The sequence below is a fragment of the Corvus hawaiiensis genome, chromosome 3, assembly GCF_020740725.1.
Source record: "Corvus hawaiiensis isolate bCorHaw1 chromosome 3, bCorHaw1.pri.cur, whole genome shotgun sequence".
NCBI classification, from domain to species: Eukaryota; Metazoa; Chordata; class Aves; order Passeriformes; family Corvidae; genus Corvus; species Corvus hawaiiensis.
The window spans coordinates 16,233,689-16,256,084 of record NC_063215.1 but is presented as its reverse complement, the minus strand read 5'-3'; the positions used below and the strand labels follow the sequence as shown (position 1 = coordinate 16,256,084).

General features: G+C 38.5%; 2 protein-coding genes across 7 annotated transcripts in view; both read right to left on the bottom strand.

The window, feature by feature from the left end:
* KIDINS220 (kinase D interacting substrate 220) overlaps nt 1-3,676 on the bottom strand; it is a 77,862-nt gene extending 74,186 nt beyond the window's left edge. For 3 of the 4 annotated variants that reach the window (XM_048296151.1, XM_048296153.1, XM_048296154.1), the window contains exon 1: nt 3,529-3,676. The gene's annotated coding sequence lies outside the window, so the exon portion shown is untranslated. Of the gene's footprint in view, nt 1-302; nt 381-3,528 lie in introns of all 4 variants that reach the window. The other variant, XM_048296152.1, reaches the window with a different exon arrangement.
* Nucleotides 3,677-7,780: 4,104 nt separating this feature from the next.
* The window catches only part of MBOAT2 (membrane bound O-acyltransferase domain containing 2), a 94,689-nt gene continuing 80,073 nt past the window's right edge, over nt 7,781-22,396 (bottom strand). For all 3 annotated transcript variants that reach the window (XM_048297220.1, XM_048297222.1, XM_048297221.1), the window contains 3 exons: nt 17,581-17,713; nt 14,959-15,110; nt 7,781-14,439 (listed from right to left, as the gene is read on the bottom strand). In XM_048297220.1, the coding sequence (XP_048153177.1) occupies nt 14,217-14,439; nt 14,959-15,110; nt 17,581-17,713 (508 nt within the window). In that variant the 3' untranslated portion in view covers nt 7,781-14,216. The remainder of the gene's footprint in view (nt 14,440-14,958; nt 15,111-17,580; nt 17,714-22,396) is intronic.

Below are 22,396 nucleotides of genomic sequence, written 5' to 3'. Positions count from 1 at the left end.
CAGCAGAGGTCCTGATAACTCAAATCTGCAGGTGTTTTATGTATTCTCAGAACCTCTTATCAGTTCCTAACTATATAACAAATATTATTACTCACTAAATTTTCAAACTATCATATTTTTTACATAGCTCTTCCCCATTTTTTTTATTGTGCAAACAGTGATCTTTTTTGAATAAGGATCAAAACTGGTCAACAACACTAGCATTACTGAGAATATCTATTGAAAACAAAAAAAAGAAAGTCAAGATAGTAATGACATTAAATTCATACTTTTCATCATACTATGAAAAAACTGTTGCCTACTTTTTAATGCTTCCTTCCTTTTCCAGACACAAAGGCTATCTTCCCAACATGCACCACTGTGGCAGATCTTTCAGCTAACTGTAAAAGGAAATAATTACTGTGCTGCTGAAATCTGAGCACGTACAACTCAAATGTGTAAATGCAGAGCATTTCACCCTTAAGAACTGCAAACGCCATCTTTTCAAATTAGAATTAAAAAATGTGAAACACAAGAATTGTACACATTAAATTTATTACAAAAACCTACAAGTCAGTTTCATATTCTCACGTTTTCATGCTTTATGATGGCATAAAGAAATGAAAAACATGCTGAAACATCACCTTTTCTCACACCACACAGAATGCTGCTAAAACAAGCATTGCCCAGCCTTTACAACACCTCATTGTAATAATCCCTTCCTAAACACAAAGAGATCACAAGTCAGGCATCACATTAAGTGGCAAATATTTTAAAATATTCTTTCTGTTGGGACTGAGTCAACCAGCATTTTGTTTAAAGAACAAATTTTGAGAACAGCTGAAATGAGCCTCTAAAAATATTAATTTATGGTATTCAGAGTCAGAGAGAAACAACAAATCTAAGTTTCCGTAAGTAGTCTACACCCACACCTCTTCTCCAGTGTCTGAAATTCCAGTGTGACTAAAGACCTTATGCTGCATTTCTGCTTTTCCTTATTTATCTGGGAACATTTATTCTACTTCTCTCAACCACATTTCTGTTATCCAGGTGAGAAGTATTTTTTTTAATTACCTTACTTTTTGTTACCTTATCACAAAGAACAAAATAGTGTAACTCCAAAGTATCAAAAGACACAAAAAGTGAACTACTACAGCTAGACACACAGACATTCTTATTTTGAAACCCAAAACCAATAAAACTAAAAAAAACTTTGCACAAAAGGAGGTCTCTATTGTAACCATTATAACTGCACACAGTAAGAAGTAGGGGAAATTGGAGATACACAAGTCCTTCTTTTCTACCTTATGCACAAAAGGCAACAGCCATTTCCAAATATTGTAGTGACGGATTTTTTGTTTGTTTTAATAAAATGAAAGAAACTGGAGATTACATACAAAAGACTCGAAAGATGTAAATCCCTATTTAAAATACAGGGCTGGCTGTCAGCTGATAGCAACTATCAGACATGCCTATGTTCTACCCTGGTTAAAAAATGAGTTAAAGTGTGAAGTATCTGATAACAGAATTTATACTTATCAGAGAAATCCGTCCTCCTTTAAGACAAAATTTAAATATGGTCAATGAACAGTAACATATTGCTAAGAACATCTGAATTCTAAGACAAAGTTCAATTCCAAAACAAAATACAAGATGCTCAGTCCTACAGATCACTGTTTCAGGTTTTAAATACATCAAATAAAAGAAAGCAAACAGAAACAAATACAAACAGAAGCAAACAGTTACCAATATTAAGAGGTTTTTTTAAATTACACCAACCAACACAAATCAATTGTCAAAACCTGTATAAAATACACAAAAGCACAAGAAAGTCTGCAATGTCATCTTACACAGTCTCATATGGCAAACACGTTTCTCTGTATGATAAAATCAAGGGTTTGTTAGTCATAGACACAAGTTATATGACAAAAATCTAACTTTTAGAGTGTTTCCACTTAAGAAAAAAGTGAATGATGTGATGTAGAACTTTAAACTAATATGGCACCATTTCGTAAGCTGTTGTCACACAGAATTTCAAGCAGATTTTAATTTCCTAATAACCAATTTATTTTAAATAAACACTGTGGCAGAACAAAGAATAGATGCCTAACCAGTAGACAAAAGGACGGGTTTTCTTACATGTTCTGATCTCAGAAAAAGATCTTCCGTTTTTCTTTCCATTTCTTTACTATTTGATGGGGGAAGGAGTGTCAGATAATTAATCAGGCAATGATTCAAACACTTTTCCAGCAAAAGACATATTACTGTATTGTTCCTCCCATTAATCCTTTACCAAAAATTAGAGAGAGGAAATCGCTTTTCCAACCAATTTTTAAGCATATATGAGAAGTGGCAAAGCCCTACTACCTTTAAGACATTTTGCTACTCTTTCAGTGATGTCCTGTGGCAGGACCTGAAGCAATGGGCAGAAACTGAAACACAGAATCAATTAAGCTGGAAAAGATCTCTGAGAGATCATTCAGTCCAACCTATGATCAAACAACACGATGTCAACAAAGTGGTCTTTCCTTAAACACCTCCAGGGTCAGTGATTTCAGCACCTCCCTGGGCAGTCCATTCCATTGTCTAACTCCTTCTGTGAAGAAATTCTTCCTAATACCAACCTAAACCTCCCCCGGCACAGCCTGAGGCTACATCCTCTTGTGCTATCGCTTGTTACCTAGGAGAAGAGCCTGATCCCCACTTGGCTACAACCTCCTTTCAGGCAGTTGTAGAATGATAAGGCCACTCCTGAGCCTCCTTTTTTTTCCAGGCTGACCACCCCCAGCACTCCCTCGCCCGCTCCTCATAGGACTTGTACTTCAGACCTTTCACCAGCTTCGCTGCCCTTCTCTGCATTTGTTACTGTGAGAGTGACCCAGCACTGGCACAGATTGCCCAGAAAGGTTGCAGATTCTCCGTCCCCGGAGACAGACGAACAACCTCTGGGCACAGTCCTGCGTGATCCACTCCTGTTGTCCCTACTCGAGGAGAAGGGTTAGACCCGATGACCTGGGGAGATCCCTCCCAACCTCAACCGTTCTGTTACTCTTTACCTCAGAAATTAGATGCCAAAAACTTTCCTGACGGGTCGAACCCTTATCTACCTTTCCGAGTCGACAGGAGAGAAACACGGTACAAGAGGCTCCTCCACCCCCGGGACAAGGGTGACAGGAACTCCCGGCCATGCCCGCGGCACCCGCGGAACGCTTTACCCACGGTGCGCTGTCCCCGACACCCGCACACCGAGCCCGGTCCGCCCCGCACACGCCGCCGTAGGAGCTCCGAGACAGAGCGGAGCGGGCGCGCCGCTGCTCCCGACCCGCGGCCCGGCACAGAGGGGACCGGGGCGTGAGTGTACCGGGACCGCAAGCCACGGCGGCCACGAATCGCCCGAGCCCAGCGCTCCTCCAGGCCCCCGCCGGGAGCGGCCCCGCGGCGCCCTTTGTTTGGCAGCGGGAGCGCCGCCTCCCCCACAGCCCCGTGCCCTTCCCCTGCCCTTCCCTTCCCTTCCCGGCCCGCGCCCCCCGCCTTCCCGCCGCTACTCACCCCACGGCCGGGGGCACTCTGCCCCTACGGCGGCTGCCCGGGCCCAGCCGGAGTCTGACACGGAGGGAGGCGGCGGCCCAAAGCGCGGCTCAGCTCGGCCCGGCGGCGCCCGCCATCTTCCACCGCTGCACTCCGCCCGCCCGGGCCGTGACGCGCGGGGGCGGCTCCGGCCGCGCCCATCGCCGCGGGCGGCGGTAACAGCGGGCACAGGAACCGCCCTGCCCGGCAGCCCCGCGGCACCGCCGGCCCGGCCCGGCCCGGAGCGGAGCGGGCGTGGCTGAGTCGGAGAGCAGCGCTGGGCAGCCCAGAGGGTGGCACCTTCCTGAGAGCCTCCAGCAGTCATCCCCCACCCCCCCCCCCCGCTGCTTTCTGATAGAAAATAAGGGGGAAAAGGGTAGTGAATAACTGCTGCCAGATGTACGGACAGACTGGGGAACGGGAGGCTGGAAAGCAGCGCCGCCGAAAGGGACTTCACCTCGAGCCCTGCCGGCACTTTTGGGCACCACAATAAAAGAAAGATAAGCTGTTAAAAGAGCGTCCAAAGGAGGGAAACGAAGATTGTGAAGGGCCTTGAGCCGAGGAAATACCAGGAGTGGCTGAGGTCACCTGGCTTGTTCAGCCTGGAGAAGAGAGGGAGAGGAGACCTCATTGCAGTTACAAGTTCGTCCTGTGGGAAAGAGGGGGGGCAGGCACTAAACTCTTCACTCTGGTGACCAGTGACAGGACCAGAGGGAACAGCATGAAGCTGAGTCAGGGGAGGTTGAGATTGAATATTAGAAAACGTTTCTTCCCTCAGAGGGTGGTTGGGCACTGGAACAGGCTGTCCAGGGAAGTTGTCAGCAGCCAGGCTGACAGAATTCAGGAAGCGTTTGGACAATGCTCTCAGGCCCATGGTGTGACTCTTGGGGTTGTCCTTTGCAGGGCCAGGAGTTGGACTTGATGAGTCCCTTCCAACTCAGAATATTTCTATGTTTCTATGGTTTATACACAGAAGCTGTGTCAATAACCTTCCAAGTGCAGCCCCTCCATTATGGCTTAGTTGTAATCTGCATACAAGTTACATAACCCCAGCTGACTTCTGTGCATGCTCAGGGGAAGGGTCTTCACCTGGGCAGGGTCTTTTTGACCTGTAGGAGTAATTTTTGGTATAATAATGAAGATAGACCAACTATAAGGATACATGGACCTTGAGTCTTTTGCTAAGTTGGCAGCATATGCATAGATATACATCAACATCTTGATTTACTGCATCCTTAGAGCTTGTTAGTTCCAGGATGTCCTGACTAAGGGATGCTAGCTGCTATCTGTTCTACTGGTTAAGTCTCCTTTCTTGCTGATTGGACTTGAAAGTATATAAAGACCAAATATCAAAGTACATCCCAATTTAAAATAATTTTATATTATATTGCACATTTTGCAGAACTACCACATACCTTGAAATCCACCAGCTTCTCTCAGACTCCCTCACAGCCCAGATATCTGAGCAGCTTTATGGGTATTTTGAAAATTCCCCTCTCAGCCCAGGCCAGGGTGTGCATGGCTGCAGCTGCCTGATACCATTCCCAACATTTTCTTCAGTTCTTCCATCAGTGCTTTCAGTGATGATAAAATGCACCCAGTGACTGTAAAATGTCATTTCCATCTTCAGCATTTCAGTCTGAATCCATGATCATGGATGCGTTTAATTCATTTAGACAACTGCATGAGAGATGATCTCTGATGACTACAGCAATAACATCTCCCCAGGAAACCACGGACCCTTGCTTAAACCCAGGATGGCAGCAAACCAGCCAGGGAAAGGAACATAGCCCCCACATTACTGCTTATTTCTGAGGTTACCGAGTTTCAAGGGTCAAAGCATAGGTATAATTCTTTACAACACTGAGATTTTCAATCTCGGTAAAGAGCCATGACTGTCTGCTTCTTAAAGAAACATCTGACAGGGCTTCCTGTACACCCCAAATACTTACAAACCAGAAACCATGCAGCAAGTGCTTTGCTCACTCTTAAGCATGAATTCTCCAATGAACTTAAGAAAGTCTTCACACCCGGATAAAATATACAGCTTCCTTACATGCTCTGAAGTTGTTAATACAAAGCAAAGGCACAAGCTGTGAAATTCAAAAGCTAAATCCACTTAATCTTACACCAAAACACTGTTTCAGCTGAAAAACCGGGAAAAATTAAGTACATAAAGCACATTCTTCTTCTTTAACACCTATTTGCAGAAACAAAATGTGGACAAATGGAGGATGAGTCCCTGCAGCTAATGTGGGGCTGAAAAATGCTCTCTGTGCCACCTGAACATATGCATAAAGGGCCACTACTCAAGGAAGAGTGGTCCCAATGCTTCAGGCACCCATATAATCTTATGTACCTAAGAGAAACCACAGTCTGATAAGACTGCCTGTGTTAACCTCTTAAGGTTTATAGATTTTGAAACACTTTCAGGATATTACTCTTTTTTTCATACTTTATACAAAAATGTATATTAGTATCTCACTTCATGATCTCCCATTGTCCAAATCCTTATTCCCATATCATAGTGTTCCCACCCATCAGGTGTTAGCTGTGTTCTCACCATGCAGCTACAAATTTCAGGCAAAACCAGTAGCTCCTTCCCTCCTGCATAAAAAGGAACTGTACAAACACCATGAACATGGAGGCAGAAAAGACAGTTTTCTGTATGGTCCTTCACTATCACTCACTTTTGTTACAGATGGATCCAGCTCCTGATATCCTTGTGCTCTTCTAGCTTGTACCCTATGCTTAGATTAGGAATAACACTTTCCCACCAGTGACTAATTCACATAGGCACAGTGCAGTTGTGGTTTATTCCGTTTGGAAAGATCATGTGCAGCCCCCATGGAGAAATAACTCCTTTGCTACTATATATGACCATCTTAAGAAGAGCTATAAGATGTGCTGCCAAACCGGACAGATCTCCAACTCTCACCTAGTAAATAGGCTGAAGATATCTCCCCCTAGAACTACTTCTGTATTCTATGCTGAAACATCCTGCATGTTATCAGGAAGTTACTCAGATGGAACTAAGTTAATTATAGGCACAGGAAAGTATCTGCTGGCTCCAGGATGCTCTTAATTATGACTTTTTCTGTGCAGTACCTTAACAATTTGCAACACTTAGTAGCAGAAAGCTGTGTTTCATTTCAATCTCTTCAAATGAGTTTTTCACTAAATGCAGCAATGTTTAGTTCATGAGGACACTTCATACTCATGACTGACTCGGTTGTGAATGCATATTTGAGAAGGCAATTTCCATTGCAGCCTAACTTCTGGTTAAAATGACAATATTTACCAGAGCTCCTAAAATTGCATCTGTAGTCCTTTCTGTTGGAATGGCAAGTATTTTTATCTCCTGTGATACAGATTGCTGAAAGAGAATTCTAAACACACAAGGCTCAAAAATGCTATTGCTACAGCAAGGCCTTTCAAGAGAACACCACACATTTCAATATTCCTCTAGGGCTGGATCCCTGGCAGAAAGAGATCTGTATGAAGATGTCTTCAAAAAGTTACACCATCTTTACAAAGTTTGTACTGAAGTGGAATTAATACCAGATCAAAGAAGAGAGAAAATGATGCAGTGTGAGACAGGAAATGATGGAAACAGCCCCTCTTTAGTAGTGGCACATCCCTTCTTTTCTCTAATAACCTCAGCTCACATGCTAAAAACCTGCAGGTCCAGGATTCTCAGCCGGCTCTGACATACTGTCACCAGCCAACAGAAACTGCCTTAGCAGAGTCCTGGTAGTCAAGTTTCAAAGAGAAAAAAAATGTGCACGTATGGTGCACACTTAGCCCTGCTTCTTTGGAACCGCCAATTAAAGCAGCAGCTTCCTCAAAGCACTGAATTTGATTTCTCAGTTATGAGGTTTCCATTTCTCAAGCTAAAAATAACCCAGTTGCCATATTCAGAAGTAGCACTCATCGGGCAGGAATATGCTCTGAGATGGAGGATTTAAACTGCTTAAGCACCTTTCCCAAGTAACAAGAGGCTAGGCTTGAAATACTGTCTACCAGCTCTACTGAAAAATAATTATATACATATACTTGTATATAAGCTCTAGAAAACAAATTAAATAAAAGCGATTTTGAAGTTGAACATTCAAAATAACAGTGTAAATGCATGCAATGTATATTTTGCAATCTAAAAGGAGAAACTGCATTAAAATAATTTTGTTCTTTAGCACTCATTAAAGACAGACACCAAAGAATTTAGAAAAACAAGTTCACTTTTTTTAAACTACAGTTTAATCAGATTTAAAGACACAAATTAGAAAAGAACATTTATAGGCAAGTTAAAAACACCTTTAAAACATAACAGCATGCTGTTTCTGCAGCACTGCTGAGACAAATTAGAAATAAGTAATTATTAAAATATCACAATCACAGTGTAACTAACAGTGGTATTTTAATTTTACCATACACCAACACTTAGTTTATGGATCTGTTGAAAAATAACACTTTTTTAAAAATATATATTTTGGAATAATAAAAATGAAATTCACTGACAATGTATTATAATCTGAACCAGGAAAGGCAAATTTAGGAATACTGTAGCTATCCACTTTTAGGGTGTTCTCTCACCTTAACATATGGGTGGTTGGAGGCATAACTACTTCTGCATTGAGGTAAAACTATTCCCTTGAATGTGTAACCAAGGCAGGAAAGAATAAAGTTCCATATTTAAAATTCTTAAATTGAATAACTTATTACAACATCTTTGAATAATGCTATATTACCCATCTTAAAGTATTTTTCATCCAATACATTTTGAACGTTCTCTTCTAACTGATCTAGAACACATCTGAGGTCTGGGATTTAAGAGTAACTACCCAATTGCTATTGTAGCATTTTGACACCTTTGTCACAGTAAGACACATCAGCAGATTCTTCATAGAAATAGTCAACACCACTGGACAAAAGAAGGTACAAAGAAGAGATGTAAAGAGAACTGAAAAACAGAGAAAGGCAAAAGATGCATAGGCAAATACTCCTTAACTTATTGTGATAATTGTTGCACCTTTAACACGTGGTGTTGCACTTTTCTGATTACCAGTCTGTAGGCACCCTGTTTCTCTATTTTTTTGTTTCAGGTTACATTGTCCCAATTTTCAAGTCTAATCTGGCTAGAGCATGGACCACAGCTATCTATTCATATGACATATTGTAGTGAAACCTAAATGAAAATCCAGCCTGGGGTACTCCTTCCTTAGAGAACAAAAGGAAGGAAGAAGATTGTGCAGAGGTCTCTTTTGCCAAGAGGTTTGTTTCAATAAGGTGCTGGATTGAGTCACTAGTAATACAAAAACCTTCCTCCAGAAGTGGCCCTACCTCAGATCTCAGTCTGAAGTCAAGTTTTCCATCATAGCCTGCAGCAGAATAACCTATAAAAGTTGGTTTTGCAACACTGTGAAAGAAGCCTTTACTTGCCACTTAAAGTGTAACCAACAGATTCTGTTTTCACTTTAGAAAGCAGGAAGCTCAAGTACTCTGAGAATAGAGCCCCCACAGCCTTCAGCTGTAATGTACAACTGGAGGGCTCAACACCAGCCTCATCTGAATACTGACATAAGCTGTTTTAAGTGTTTTTATTCTTATTATATGTAATGACAGTTTGTCAATTCAAAGTTTACACAATGTTTATATGGATATGTACATGGGTTCAGAAAACCTAAGATCATCTAAAACCAAGACCAGGTCTAAGTCACTGGACACACAGCTAATGCACAAATGATGATAAAGTGGCAGAATTTACTTTTGCACATTTGTATACTTAAACTGAGCAAAATTATGTTTTAAATATTTGATGTGACAAAAATTGATACATTTGATGGTTAGATTTTGTAAAAAACCTACAAAAAGCCCATTCTGAAACAAGTGTATAAGAAATCTTTTTTTCATTTAGTTTTGACCATAATAAGCAAGTGTTGCAATATTTGTAGTTGTAACTTTGCAGGGTGACTTTGTGGATGCCTGGATTTCATGGTGTTTGCAAAATGCCTAGGTTAAGACAGCAAACATGTCAAAAATCCAGCCAGATGTAGCAGAGAGCAGCTGCAGCCTGGGTCACAAGCAAGTAGAACCTCTGTCAAGCTCTGCACACAGGGTTAGCTCCCTGCAGGAACTGTGTGACAAACCCTTCCAGCCACAGATGGGACACGCTCTGACTAGAGACTTCTCCACTGCCATCCTTTTCCACCGTGGCTGTGAAGAAGATGAAGACCGACAGTGCAAACTAGCTGAGATGCAGACAGATCTGGTAATCTTATGAGAGTAGGCTCAATTGACTAGTGTCTGCTTACTTATTCAGAATCGCATTTAAATACTTATTAAAGTACTTATTGTCAATTGATTTTTAATCAGGAAAATTTAAAAAATACACCAAGTGCAGTTCAGAGTATTATTGGATCTAAATAAATAAAAGTTAATTGTGTAGTGAAATGCTGTGATGAATCAGCACAGAACTAATGTGTATTTTTTTATACATAGAGTCTGCATCATATTAAAATCCTTAAATTTATTTTCATCTGTTTTTCTAACACTGATCACTTTTCAACATAGATGGTGTTATTTCAAAATTTTCAATGAAAGTTAAATTCTCAAGCCTGATTTCAGAACTCAATGCAAATTACAAAGTGAAAGACTTAAAGATAAGGGAAATGAAAGCCTAAATTACAGTAACTTGTGCTTTTAAATTTCTTTATCTTTCAAGGCCAACTTATAAAGTTGAACATGTGAAAGTTTACATATAAGCAACAGTTACACATTTGAATGCAAACGTGAAGACACATTTGACCATGAATTTAAACAAATTGTCAACAATTTGTTTGCAAAGCTTCTGAGAGAAAAAAATCTAGATTTTGTCACAATTACTTTTGATATGAATTAGACAGGAGGTGATGATCTCAAACATCTCCTCTGCATCAGAGGACATTTTACCACCATCCAAATCACTGCCATCGAAAGAGGCAAAACTACCTAGTGTGCATCCTGTCATACAAGCCTAGCATTTATATTAATATTACTTATTCCCCTTGGGGAAACAGAAAAAGTCCTTTAAGTGTAAAATTCTTCTAATAAGTAATATACTACATTGGTAAATCTTACACCATATGTCAGTGTAGAGTAGGGAATATACTAAGGTCTCTTCATGGTCTTCTCACTATAGTGTGATTTGTAATCAAGAGCATATTGAAATGCATACCAATATTTTTAGATGTAATACATTTTCAAATGTCACCAATTATTGAAATCTTGTCTACATGTCACCTTAAGGGATGGCCAGGGAAGAATAAGTTTCCTGAAAAAGAAGGACATATCTGTAACTGCAAAGCTAACAAAGCCTTTTTGATTACAACAGTAGTGGGCACCACTGAATGTATTATTTAAATATGTAATATAAATCTCTCTCATTAGCACAGAATCATAAAAGTTAAAAAAAGTTAAGCAAGCAAATAGTTACTATCAGGGTGACTACATTTACTAACTAACATTAACTCATTAAGTGCCTGAATGAACTGTTCACAATAGGCATATATCTGCAAAGCACCATAAAATTATGAATGATATGTTGTATTTACTTTTCATAGTGTGCTGATCTGCAATACAGGAAACACTTTTACCTTTTGGATATACATTAGTTAATAAGTGAAAGAATACTTAAAACCATGTTTCCTTCATGTCCAAAACATTTATAGGAAATATACTTTCTACAGTTTTTCCTCAGGAAGACGAATAGTAATCACTACCATCCTTTCAAATTCACTATTATCAAATGATGTGTGTAAAACCTAAAAACTGTCTAAAGCATTGGGGCTGGCTGCTCTTGACTTTCCGATCGAATGGATAAAAAGGATCCGGTGCGATAGCAAGGCAGAAAACGAGTAAAGCAGAGGGAAAGAAACATCAAAACCCCAGTTTTACTAAAATCAGAGTGCTGCCATTAAAACAAAACACTTCTTTCCATAGTCCCCAAGAGAATTCATTTGCGTGAAGAGCAGATTTTTGTTCAAAGTCCTTTTATATTTAACAATAGCATTTAAAGGGTAAATTCTAGGACATTATACTTAAATTCTGTGCAGAATTAATTGTCATAATTTTCTTGTTTTTCAATTACTTAATGAGTTCAAATAATGAAAAAAGTCATGTCCAATTTTGAAACCTGTATTTTGCCACTTGTGCCCAATGAAAGCATGAATGTATTTTCTTAGTTGTTTTAATTTCCCTATATACAAAAGTTCTGAACAAAACTGTACCTCTGAATTCATTCACACTGAAGTACCAGTCTGCACTACCCTAAACCTCCTTATTTTCTGGGAGCCCTGACAACTGTTTCCATATTTCATTAAGAAGAATTAGGAAGTCTCCATAGCACACACGGGCATGCATGCCAAAACAGTAAAACAAGAGTACCAGAACATAAATAGGAAAACAGCACATTACACTGGCATCCAAAAGTGTTTGTTTGAATAGATTTGGAGACTGCACCAATAAGATGAATTTATATTCAAGAGTAACAAATGCTGAAAGAATCAACCATATTTCTACTTACCCACCCAGAAATGTGCAAATCTCATTTTTTCTTTTATGTAAATATCCCTTCAAGTACAGAAAGCAAAAAAATGTCTTTCCTGATTCTGTATTTAACAAGGATGATCAAACAAACTAGCATGCCCTTACTTATTAGCAAGAAGAAAACCATAATGCGGTGTCAAAGAGGCACATGACAACCACAACCTCATGTAAGGGGAAGTCTACCTGGGCAATCAAAGGAAGGATTTAGAAGTCAGATTACTTTATCTTAAAGATAATACAGCTGGCACGGAAACAATGAACATCCCTGCTCATCTAAACAGACTCATCCACTCATTTCATATTCAGTTCCCCCTTTCTGAGTAGATTAATTAGTGCTAACCTACATATATGGGAAGTTATGTTCTCCTCCTCCTGTAGTTTTATGCAAGGAGCCAAGGGCCAGACACAGAGTTATGTCAGCAAGGAAACAACTCTGACCTAACTTAGGGTCTGGTTCTTTAGGGAGTTCTGTGATGATTTTTGCATGGCAATATCCCCAAAGCTGAGGACCATCATTGTACTTCTGGTAGTAAGAATACTCATTCAACTGGTGCTAAATATTTGATGAAAACTTAAAAGTTTCAAAATATTATGACAAAATTTCCTCAATCATTTGTTAGTTATTAATCTACCAGCTGCATTATTTTTCTCTGGTATTACTTTGTATCTGGTCTAAAATTAAAAATAAACCCCACATGGATAAACAGTTTGTGTTTACTTAAAAAAATTATACGAAAATACAGAATATATGCAATTAAAATATAGCCCTTTAACAGTAGTACTCTAGCACTGACCATCATCACAATAAATGGTCGGGAATAGATACAACCACTGCACCGTTTCCTTGACACACTTCCATAATTCAGACAGTTAGATATTCTGAAGGATTTTCTTTCATTATGTTACCCAGAAATATGACATGAAATTTGCATCTAAAATTCTAATTCAAAGAAAAAGCTTTTCCTCAAATTCACACACTTCTTTGGATAAAGGTTCATCAATTATCAAGCATACAGAAATTGGTTATAATAGTCATTTCATGTTTGACTACCTATGTGCTGGAGCTTCAAGGTTAATTTTGCTATTTTATACTGAAAGCATCATCAACTAACTGATGCCTGAAAATTCAAAATAACTTTAAGTATTAAAAATCACTTTTTGTAAAACAGTTCTATTCTAGAACAAGTATTTCTGGTATTTAAGGGCAAAACTGCACTTTCATTGAAATCCCACTGCTTGCACATTGTCTTCTGTGCCTTGTGGCTGCCTTTCCCCCTCTGGCTGCAAAGCCCACTTGGCAGTGTTTTATTGGGTTTAGGTACTTTAAAGTAAAAGAAACCTACATTAGAACTAGCAATCCCTGGAAAAGGTAAATCTTGAGGTGTTTTTAATCCATTCAGAAGGGCCATTTTAATCCATTCAGAGTAATTATACTCTTTATCAAAGAAACCTAACTATAATTTGGCATCAATGTTTACAGTTCTGTGATGTACTCTAATAGTTTGAGATACTTTAAGAAAACCCTCCAAATACTGAGATGCTTATTGCAATTCCCTTTGAAAGATTCCAAAGTCTTCTAGTGACTTTGCATTTCCTACTTTTACCTTCTTTATAGCACATAGTGTTATATATTTGAAACACTTTCCACATAAAATCAAACTTGAAATACCCACTAGAAACAATATTTCAGTAAATAGAGGGTTTAAGGCAAGTCATTCCGTTGGAAAAATGAATTTCCATTTGTTAATCCTAGATTGACACAATTTTGTTCCACCCCATCAGTGCCTTGGGATACACAACGTACATTCAGCAAAGGGCACACATATGACCCTATGGACATACGTTGCAAGTCCTGAGTGCCCATTGAAATAATGGTAATATCTTCATATAAGGCGTGACCCACAGGGACATGGCATGGGAGGGGTTAATTTGTTTTGTTTCCAGTCTTGCTATTGTATGTGATTTTCCTAGGTAATGCATCCTTTTCTTACTAAATATCTTTGCAAACAAATACAAACCCCTTTAAAAGGTGCTAAAAATGGGTTTCTGAAAACATACAAAATATATTCATCATAGTATTTCCTCAATCACTGTTTTAATGCTTGATATCTGCAGGTTATTTCTTGTTTCTGACTGAAACTATTATTTGTTGTGGAATAACTGTTCTTTTGCAAAAGACTTTCTTCTTCTAGTTTTCTGGACCACACGGGCTGGACATTTTCATGCTTTTTACTTCCTTTTTGAGTTCTTTTCAATGGAAATACCAACAACACCAAGATGCTGGCAATATGAAGACAGAAATAGCAGGAGCTAAAAAAACAAACAGAAAAAATATATCAATAAAATTCTGACCACTCTTACAGAATACTTTGCATGCAAGATATGAAAACATTAATATTTCCTTTACAAAAAGTAAAATAAGGGGAAAATCAGAAATTAAGTCTTCCCTCACACTATTTAGTACTGTAACAAGGGGTAAAGTGAACAGAAGTCTGCTTTCAACTTTTTTCACAAGTTATTTCTGGGAAGTCAGTATCTAGCCTCGCTATAAAATAGTTCAACGGCATACAGTAATGTCAAAGGTATTGTCTGCTTTTGGTTTTGGTTAGGTTTTTTCCCCTGCCTCCTGAAAAATAAGTCTGTTATGACAGGAAAATGTGAACGCTCTTTCGTACACAAGACACACTATGTTCAAGCACTAGAACAGAAATACAGTTTGCTCAGCTACAAATCTATAATTATATCTCTAAAATAGCTTCAGAAATCATCTGCCACTGCAAGTACTTCTATTGTAAGTTAAAGAAAAGGAAACAGGTAGAATGTGCTTACCTGTAAAAGGTGAAAGAGGGTTTTACAGAGAGCAGTACAAATGGCACGACTGTGTAACTTATTGCTGCTTGAGTTGCCATCCATGTTACAATATCATAACATAGTTTAACAGCAGGAGATTCAACAAAATAGTGTCTGATATTGTTTCTGATCTGAAAAATCAGGTAATACTACGTTAGCTGAGGAAGAAACCTTGAGAGCTCAGAGTTTGTTGCATTGACACAAAAGTCACAGGATGAATTTAAATGCTACAGTTCGCTCAAATATGTTTGAACTGTTCCAAATGTGCATCACCTTCAACAGGAATTGGCTCAAATTCCCTGCACTTCTTTCAGCATGGGAATTTAAGCATTTATCAATTTAAACAGAGTTTAAGTAAATTAATTCTACCCTAAATCCAATGCAAATTTGCACTGCTTGTCTGAATGAGGCAGACATTTTATTCTATCAAGCCGTTCTATAAATATAGAGGTTTGGAGTAAGTGAAGGCCAGAATGCTTCTGATGAAAGCTTCTATATGGTAAGCCATTTTCATACACTTGTTAGTAAAATATATTTTAAGACAAGCAGGGTATAAATCAGAATATACAAAATATCCGTTCTGATTACACATTTCAGGAGTCCTAACTTCTAGCAAGTGGAATTATTACAAAATGACTAAATTTTCTATGCTGAGTCTTCTTTTGTTCTAAAATTCTGCTCAAAAAAATGAATACCAAAAGTATTTAAGAAACCCAGATACAAAACCCACACAGGTTTGGGTTCAGTTTTATGTAAGTCTATAATTAAGACATCAGCAAATCTTTGCCTCTCCTTACTTTGACAGAATTGTTATCATTGCTCACACTCTTAAGTGCTGACAAGCCAAGATGGGCTCAATTCAGCCTTTGACCCCAACCTGATATCACAGTTGCCACCTCCTGGTCACCTGCACTAAAGCAGTCCTCTCTGAAAAGTTGCACACCAGAGTAGACTGTTTAGCTTCCACAACCCCCAGTTTCTTTAGAACTCCTTGTTCCAAAGAACATATCCAAGGCTAGCTCCTGCTGATTTAATTCTTTACATTAAAAACCTTTTTTTACCCTTCTTGTTCTTCTTACTCTAATTGCCCTGTAGATACCACATTCCCACTCAGTCTTTGCTTAGTTAAGCTAAGTCAAACAAGTAATTCTAGCTACATATCCTTCATTCTGCCATCTCCCTCTAGTTTATTCTTATGGTCACATGCAAGGACTTGTTCCTGAGTTTAGTAGAACTCAGATGAAGCTTCACAAAAGTTCTTGTAATCTATATTTTAGGACTTGAAGAACAACTTTTAATATAAATCTATGACTGCCACTAGTAAACACCTGATTATGAAATGTGTAATGATTAAAGGCGGCAAAATAAACTGGATACATGCTTAGGCATAATACAACAAAGCATGAATCAGAGCTGCCAAGCTTTGCAGTTAAGGGCTAGTAGAGTTAAATAATAAATATGCTGAAGTACCTCTAACATATCTTAGTTAATATTAAGTACCCGTTGATACAGAAATTAAAAATATTTTTTTATAGCCTATTGATTGATACATATGAAACATTAATACAATGTCGTCTACTAGAGAGGCCCAGGATGAAGGGCAGTGAGCGCTCCAATTTACTGGACTCATCTCACTAAGCCAACAACTTTTATCTGTGAACTATCCCCGAACCTTGGTTCCTGGCTGATAAATGTCAAAAGTTCCCTGTGATAGAGTCTGGAAGGGGAAGAAAGCTGTATCTATTGTAAAGAAAGGAGTTGGTTCTGTCAAACAAGGACTATAACCACATCTTGTGAAGAAAGAGAAGCATCTGTTTTATTGATGTAGTAACAACCTAAATCTGAAGTACCACCTTCCCCTAGCTATTATAGAAACCATAGAGCAGTCTATTTAATTTCTCACTCTCCTGGTTCTTTCAACAAAAAAAGTGCTCTGTTATGCTGCTCTGATCTGAGGTGTAATTTGTTCCTCTTTTCCACTGAGTGACTGATAAACCTGTCTCTGTTCTTACACAGCTTTCTAAGGCAGAACTGTGAGAGATTTCTTGGCAGATTTGCTGGTTCCATATGGTTCTGAATAGCAACTGCAAAAGCTTGTTAACGTGACTGCACTACTGGCTGGACAACTTGAAATAGTAATTGCACTAGAGATTTTTATGTGCCGCTTGAGAGGGAACATTCTTTAGTTACCATCCTTACAACAGTACTGGACAGAAATTAGGAATGAGGCAGACTCTAGAAATATATAGCATTGACACCCAAATTTTAAGCTACTCATCATCACTGATTTTTTCCAAATTATTTTAGATTACATCAACCTGTTCAGCATACCACAGTAACACACCATCAGTTAATACACAGGAAGAGCTTCCACAAAAGATATGCTACAAAGATGTTATAGGCTGTGTACAGTCTTGTTTGTTTCCACCAATCAAGCCCTCCTTTTAATTAATCATTCCCATTGCTCTCCTAACTAAAAGAGTAAACACCACTATCAGACAGATTGTTTATAAACAGTAAAAGGCATCTCTGGACTACAGAACATGATCAATTTGCTTTTACAAAACTTACTATTTAAGAAGATACTTGGTTGGTACTTACAGCTCGTGCTGCTAGTGTCATTAGTACTCCTGTTAAAAATGTTAAATAATATCCTGGATAAACCCCATGCCAGATGGCAGAAAGGATGAAGGTTTGGATCGTTGGGCTGAAGGTGGCTCGCTCATAGCACACTCTAGCAAGTCAAAAACAACTCAAGATAAGTAACACAAAGCAAATCACCCACGATCTTCTCAGCTATTATTTATACTTTTACCAGTTTCATCTCCAATACAAAAGTTTCAATGCAATTGCAGTTTTCTATTATTTAATAATGTTGCCACTATATTATGGCTTACAGAAAATGCTTAAATCTATTCACAGCTCCTGATTCCAGCCCTGAGTGCTAAACTGTGCTCAGTGCCATCACACATGGTCCTTATTCCTAATGAAGTGATACACAAGCATCCAAAGATGGGTGTTGCCATTAATAAGGGATCTTGAGCCATCCAAGAATGTGGAAAAGATCCACTGATCTTGGAAAACATCCAAGAATGTTGAAAAGCTGCACTGGAAGGCACTAACCACCCCCAGACTCTTGGGATGAGTCAGGTATGTTTTCCATAAAATAAGAGCAGCTTATAGGAGCAGGGGAAAACTAACAACCACCTTCCGTTTTGAATAATAAAGAAACAACAGTTGAAAATGTGTCTGTGTGACAATTAGGTGAGCATGATGATGAAATTGTAATAAATACTCTAGTGCCAAGAGAGTATCAAATAAGGAGAATGATGAACTCTGTGTTATTTTAAAATTGAGATGCTGAATTACTAGACAAGGACCTATAGTAAGGAATTCTAGAAGGAAGAAGGGAAAAAGGAATCCAAGAAAGGTGGTTTCTGGAAGACAACATTATATGACACAATGACAAACCATCATGATGTGGAAGAATGATAGGAAACATGGTAAGGTCCTGATATGGCTTCATCAAGAGTTTTTTAATGATCTGAAAACCAAAAAGCAATAGAAAATGTGGAAACAGATACAAACTAACAAAGCAAAAATAAACAGCACAAGCATGCATGAGCACAAATCTACGGCTAGCATACAAAAATGAGTTTTAACTAAAAAGGCTATAGACACCAATATGTAAAAAGGTTTTACAACCACATAGCAAGTAAAAGAGAAAGAGAAGAGAATGCACATCTGTTATTCAAAGATGACAACCTAATGATACAGAGAGTCACAACATCCACTACTAATCTAACTACAGCAACTTCCACATAAAGGAAAGCTTACTGAAAGCTACTGATGGCAGTGGATGTTGAAGAACAGAAGGTAAAAAGACAGGATGTGAATAGGGGCAGATTGAAAGAGTAATTTGCTAATTTAGTCCAGTCAAATAGATGTGGTAAGTTTTATCTTATGAGGTCTTCAGTGGGATATGTGCACAACCCCCTCCTCTTGCTAAAGGGCTTCACTCACAGTGGCCATTAATATGAGAACATGGGGCTGGTGTAATACTCAAAACTATCTCAGGACATTTGCCCAAAACAGATCACCTTAAAGAGGAAAGCAATATTGGCCAGGGATGAATAGTAAACAGAGACATTTTTTACAAAGAATCTGTCAGCCTCGGGTGTAGCAAAGCATTAGGAAAATTTGCAATGAGTTGGGGAGACATCTTGGAGCAAAATACTTTTCATCAAAACCTGGTTTGACACTGCCAGAAGTCCGCCCACCAACACCATGACCTCTGCCTTTGCCAAAACTGAGCATCCCTGGTAGACACCGAGTAGCTGCATCCAGATAGGGGACTGTCAGTGCAGTGCATCATGCCAGGGAGCAGTGTCTCATCCCTGTTGGCTGCTGGCACATGGATTTGTGCCAGGCTTTTCTAGTGGGCATGTGAAGTCAGCGGGTTCACACCAAGCTGGAGCACCCACATCTCCCACAGGCACTGCATGCAAGCAGGGTTTTGTATCCCACACATCCTTGGGAGAGGAGGCGCAGTTTGCATTAATTGTGTACGTACATGTGTGCTTTTTAAACTGCTTGGGGTTAGTTACAGAAGAGTGTTTAAAAATGTTTATTACACCAGAGCACTAATCACATACAAAATGTTATGTGTTCTAGTACTGCTATTATTTCTAAATGTATATGACTGGTGGTTAATTACGTCTCATTAATAAAGTGATACATGTCTTCAATCTTTATTTGATTTAAAGTATTGAAATTGTCCCCTGAAAAGCATTCAGCAGCAAACAAAACTCACTAAATTAACTAACCAAATTTCAGCTGTGTCAATGCAAGTGAGGAAAGATACAGTACAAAAAACCAAATCATCAGACTTCAATTTCAAAGGATAAAAAGAAAACTTAAACACTTCCATAGATTTAGCAATAATAAATCATGTTCAAATGCTTCAAGGAAATATGGTCATCACAATAGGTTGAGAAAATCTATTCAAATACAGGTGGTTCAGGTTATCTTATCCATAATGCTCTGAAAGTGGGAAGATGCATCAACTGTTCAATAAGGTACTGTCTTTGGTCTGGTTCTATAATTTCTTTAGTAAGTTAGGTGGTAGACTGAGAACTATATTTTTCCACCTTGTCTTCCCTTCCTTTTTTGGTGGGGATGGATGAGATTGGCATTGTTTTCTTAGTAGAGAGCGCTAGAATCCAAAATTATCTTGGCAGACTTGAAGGATGTTCTGAAACCAACAAGATGAAGTCCAAAGCATAGAACATCTAATAAGAAAAGTGGAAGACACAAACCAGTACCATTCCTGTAACATTACTGAAAAAGCGTAGCTGAGTATGACTACGGATCAACAGTATGAAACACTGAGTATCAGCTAAGCATGAATCAACAGTAGATTGATGCTGCAAAAAAATGACAGATGTAACATCCTTTCTAATACATCACAGTATTACCCAAAGAAAATAATGATAACGAATCCACTCCTATTAATCAACTCTGCTTCTAAAATGCCAGGGAAAGATTTTGAAGGTCTTAGCAAAAGTACTACATCCACTCTAAGAAGACAGACGTTTGTGAAGATTTCAGAATTGAGCAACAAGAACCACAGAGGTTTTGCAAACATGACCAAAGACAAATGAGATTAGATGGTTTCTTTGGAAAAGAGAAAGAATAGGCTGAGGGGGAACATAGAGCTTTCCCAGTCAGGAAACGTTATAATGATACATTTTGTTGATATATGGTACTATGTAAATATCTATTTTCACTTACATGCTTGTAACAATAATGCCTTTGAATTGCTGTATATTATTATCTACACTAAATATTTACTAAACCTCTTTGTGATCTGTAGGTCCATTAACTGTGTTTTTTACAAGTTTGTTTTTACACAATCAGGGGTTAACTGATGGTTCACTTTCTCTTTAAAGAGTATCCAAAAAGAACAGAACAAATGCTGATGTCTGGCATTTCATGTGAGATAAATAGCTAAAGTTTTAGGTACTTCTATAAATGGTAAAAAAGTGAGGTATTAAAAGTGGATGTTTAAAGTAATCATGAGCAAATCCTCTATGCAAATTGTTGGAGCATTGCAACTAACCAAAATTATTACTAAAAAAATATATATTCTCTACCACTATTTATGGAGCTCATATATAATCAATTAAAATGATCTTTTACTTGCAACAAAACTCTCACCAAACATCCACCTTTCCACACCCTTTCACTATGACAGAATCAATTTAGACTATCCTCAAGGATTCTTCTACTATTGTTTTAAAAAATACTTTTTAAAGGAGATGCTTTTTCTTCACATCTTTTCATTGTCACCCTGAGCAATTGATTTGCATTTTTTTTCTTTCAATTATCAACAGAAATACTGTGCTCCTTCACTAATAATTTTTGTTTAGAATCATTCAATTTAGGAGATTTGAAAGTTTGTTGAAATACAACCTTTTCCTATTATATTTTAATACTGTTAAACCTCTGTTCTCTAACTAAATTAAAATAGCTAAATGACGTATTTGCTTTTTGAAATGCTACATTTTATTACCTGCAAATATACAATTTTTTGTTGACTGTCCTAGCAATAGATTCCATTGACTATTGAGCCAACCAGAATAATCACATAAAATTCAATTTCTTTTTTAAACTGGGTGAGCAAAATATTTAGGGATGAAATTATAACACACTATGAAGACATTTGATGGAAGAGACACCCTGCTGCCAGCTATCCTAGAATAAGGGGTAAAGTCCTCTAAGTGATCCCAAGATAGGGTCTCAGTTAAACTTGCACCTATGGATAGGAGACGAACTCAACAGTCGGACTGGAAGAAGGGAAACAACACCCATGCACTATTCAGGAACACTTCCACTTTCTCCTTACCACAAAGAAGCAGAATGATGTAGTTCACAGGGCACTGTACCTGTTCCCCAGGCAAGGAAAAGGAGTGCAGCTGAGAGGGATTAATTTGGAAATTTTGCTGACAGCACATTGTAGGGTTTGATGTCTGTCATGCACTCATAATGGAAGGAGTGCAGAAAGTTCTCTCACAGAACGTACGGAAGCTCCTGTATCACTCTGTGGCTAAAAATAATGCAGAGCTTTCAGAGGCTGAGATGTACATTTTGCCTGCTGCTCTCAGCAACATGCCCTGGTTGAATGCTAAGAGAGGGAAAAAAGAGACCTCTGCAGATTAACAGTTTTAGGTTCCCTACGGCTGGTGAAGAAAAACAGTTTCTATCAAAACTTGATAGTTTACACTGAGAGAGAAGTCCTAAACTCAGAGGCTTTAATTCAAGTATTACAAGAACAATGTCCCGTGCAGTTGCTAAGCAAGTGATGTTCTGTGGGGGTTAGCTTTAAATGCTATACCATCTTCAAAGAAATATTTAT